We start from the raw sequence: 3,820 nt of genomic DNA, 5'->3' as shown, positions 1-3,820 counted from the left end.
TGTTATAGTTAGGGGGAAAAAAAAAGCATGTCCCACAAGAAAAGAAATTCATAATAGCTCCCAAACTACTCAGATATATTCTGGTGGGTAAATAAAAAAATTATGACTATGATAGAGATAATAATTTATGACACATCCACACCATGGGCTACTCTAGACAGTAAGAGGAAATACACTACCAATATGCAGCAACAACAATGTGGATAACCTTCAAGAAAATTCTGCTGAGTGAAAGAAGGCAATCTCAGAAGGACACATACTGTAATTATCAGAATTGTATTACACCTGTGAAATAATGTAATCATAGTGATGAAAACCACATTAGTGGTTACCAGGGGTTAGGGATAAGGGATAAGAGGCAGGTGTGGCTATAAACATCTGTACTTTGTGGTGGCAGTTACACAAATCCACACATGATAAAATTACATAGAGCTATAAACACATGCATACTAACAAACTAAAACAAGCTCATTAAGTGTGTCCAGTGAGTTTTGAGTTGTTACCCTTCTCTATTTTTATTTTTTTGAGACAGAGTCTCATTTTGTCACCTTTGGTAGAGTGCTGTGGCATCAACCTCCAACTCCTGGGCTAAAGTGATCCTCTTGCCTCAGCCTCCTGACTTGCTGGGACTACAGGCATGTGCCACAAAGCTGGCTATTTTTTAAGAGACAGGGTCTTGCTTTTGCTCAGGCTGGTATTGAACTCCTGAGCTCAAGAAAATCCATCCCTCTTAGCCTCCCAGATTTTTAGGATTAAAGTCATGAGCCATGTTAACCAGCCCCTTCCCTATGTTTTAAAAGAGAAAAATTTAAAAATCTTTTACCTGTGATACAGTTGGATAGGCCTTCTCTCGTCAAATCAATTATAGAAGCAAGTTTCTTCTGTATAGCCTGAAAATTTAAGAAAATATTTTTGCCTGAACAAGCTAAAAACGATTTAAAATGAAACGCATGTAATTTTAATAACATTTAGAAACTAGAGATTGAACATTCTCCAAATCCCTTATGGTTTAACTCTACCATTAAACCAAAGCTCTTATAAAAGACTGTATGGTTTCTGAGAATATGACTATGTAGAGTCAAAACAAATTTTGTAAGTGAGTATGGTTGTGAAATATGTCCATCATTAGCTGTCTGCTTTCAATGTGTAAGATGAACTAGAACCTAGTTAGGCTAACTAGTCAGACATTAATTTCTCAGAGAATGAATCTCCTAAAGAATGAATGACAAAACTAAATCATCCAACATGTAGCAAACACTAATACTAAAGTTCTCAGAACTAACATATTTAAGGAAATAGTATTGAAAGCCAGTATTACACACCATAACTTCAGTCTCAGCACTAGGTGAATTGTTGGAATTTCCCAATGTAATTTTTCTAGTATCTGAAAGAAAATTATTAAAATATGAATAAATTTGAGAAGTTTATTAACTATTAAATTATTTATGGGCTTTGAAATATATGAATGCTAAAACACAAGAATGGGGTGCTAATTATATAATTATAAAAAGTAACTTAGATACTCTTAGATAATCATAAAAAGTAACTCAATTGGTGGCACCTGTGGCTCAAAGGAGTAGGGCACCAGCCCCATATGCCGGAGGTGGCGGGTTCAAACCTAGCCCCAGCCAAAAAAACTGCAAAAAAAAAAAAAAAAAAAAGTCACTTAATTGATTTTACCTATTCTAAAGATTGACAATCCAGTTTAAAAAAATAAGTTTTTATAAGCCATTTCCCCCCATTCTTTACAACTGTTATTAGTAATTTTTTTGAAAACTATCTGAAAATTCTATTAGCATTTGAGAAAATATACTTGAAAATGAATATTTTTCGTTATTTACAGCATCCTCAGAATAAATTACCTGACATAGTTAAGGAAAGATCACTCTTCCTGGAATCACCAGGAAGCCTCAAATATATGTTTAACATTGTTAGTAACACTATGATTCACAATTTTAGTAGTCCTAACTATGGGGACAATTAAGTAGCTATATAAGAGGAGACAAAGCATTTGGAAATTAAGATGCAAAGACTATACTATAATTAAAAAAATGAAATGAAAACAGTGAATTCTGGATGTGAAATTCTGAGCTAAACAAGATAATATTTTAAGATAGAGAAAACTTATCATTGGAAACTTAAAGTTAAAAATTGTCTATATAATAAGATACAAACTCTAAAAAGTAACAAAGTGTTATAAAAAAATAAGAGTTAAAAAAATAAAGACAATAAAGAATAAACTTAAATCTCAAGTGGACTGTGAGATAACTTTTTTTTTTTTTTTATAGAGATAAGAGTCTCACTTTGTTGCCCTTGGTAGAGTGCTGTGGCATCACAGCTCACAGCAACCTCCAGCTATTGGGCTTAGGCGATTCTCTTGTCTCAGCCTCCTGGGTAGCTGGGACTACACGCACCCACCACAACACTCATCTATCTTTTTTGTTGTTGTTGTTGCAGTTTGGCTGGAGCTGGGTTTGAACCTGCCACCCTCTGTATATGGGGCTGGTGCTCTACTCACTGAGCCACAGGCACCACTCAAGATAACTTAACAGATAAAACATAAAGATACAAAAAACAAACTTCCACTACCACCAACAGAAGGCCATGGAAAATAAATAAAAGTAGTGCACATGAAAACAAAGTAGTTTTACAATTTGCTAAGTCATTAAACACAGTAAAGAAATAACAGGTCATAAAGTTAAAAAAAAATGTCAATTATCTTAAGGAATCATCTATTTAGATAATATTAATCGTGATATAAATTAGGACATTTTTGAAAACAGACACAAAATTTTTGATTAGAAGATATTGTTCAATTCTTTATTTTAAACAAATACTGATTTAAGACTTTCTAATTTGACAGATTATATTCTAATCAACTTAAGATACCTGTTGGATTTGATGTAATTGGAGCTGTCAAATTAGGACTTTCCACAGAAATCAACATAACATCATCATTGTTACTGAAATAATAAAAAAAATTTAAAACAAAAATAAACTAAACATGCATTATCAGTCTTGGTCATGCAATTAGTGGTTAGAGTGCCTTTAACTTATCATTTCTTAACATGTTTTATTGGGCAATTATGGGAGGAAATGGCAATCATAAAACCAAATACCTACCAAGGCTGCTAGAATTTTGATTGGGATTGCATTAAATATATATATAAAAAAAAAACCTCTATGTATTACCAATTCAATGATATGACCAATAACAGAACCATAACCATAAACTTAGTAGGGATCTATTCATAGTAAATCCAAATATATAATGTACTAATATATAAGAGACATAAATGTAGAAAACATATGCAAATACCACTTAAACACATAAACTTGCCTTTATAAAAATGAAACATATAACTGAAAGAAATCCATTGATAAAGACATAAAGACACATTGAATCTTGAAGATTAAAGACTATAATAAATCCATAAAAAATAACTGTCACGACCCTTTATTACATCCTACAATAGCAATATCTCCCACAAATGATGGTAAATGATGCTGACTATAATTATGGAATATTATGAGCCTGATCATCTTCTGCTACTAGTTAAACCCTCACTCCACTTTTGTGATTTTCCTATTTCAAGTTATAATTTTGTTGAGAAAACCTTGAGACAAATTTCATTAACCTCATTAAAGGCCGGGCGAGGGGGCTCATGCCTGTAATCCTAGCACTCTGGGAGGCCAAGGCAGGTGAGCTGCGTGAGCTTACCAGCTCAAGACCAGCTGGACCAAGAGTGAGACCCCCATCTCTAAAAATAGCCAGGCATGTGGCAGGCACTTATAGTCCCAGCTATTTGGAAGCTGAGAC

The 3,820-nt window shown here is 33.4% G+C and overlaps 1 protein-coding gene across 1 annotated transcript in view; it reads right to left on the bottom strand.

Annotated features, from left to right (window-relative positions):
• The window catches only part of LOC100952166 (activating transcription factor 7-interacting protein 2-like), a 63,337-nt gene that overhangs the window by 11,642 nt on the left and 47,875 nt on the right, over nucleotides 1-3,820 (bottom strand). The window contains exons 7-9 of the mRNA XM_023509118.1: nucleotides 2,890-2,963; nucleotides 1,323-1,384; nucleotides 824-890 (exon numbers count right to left, since the gene is read on the bottom strand). Coding sequence (XP_023364886.1) covers nucleotides 824-890; nucleotides 1,323-1,384; nucleotides 2,890-2,963 — 203 coding nt within the window. The remainder of the gene's footprint in view (nucleotides 1-823; nucleotides 891-1,322; nucleotides 1,385-2,889; nucleotides 2,964-3,820) is intronic.

The sequence above is a fragment of the Otolemur garnettii genome, unplaced genomic scaffold (genome assembly GCF_000181295.1).
Source record: "Otolemur garnettii isolate 467f Iridium unplaced genomic scaffold, OtoGar3 scaffold00369, whole genome shotgun sequence".
NCBI classification, from domain to species: Eukaryota; Metazoa; Chordata; class Mammalia; order Primates; family Galagidae; genus Otolemur; species Otolemur garnettii.
This window is presented reverse-complemented; position numbering and strand designations above follow the sequence as displayed.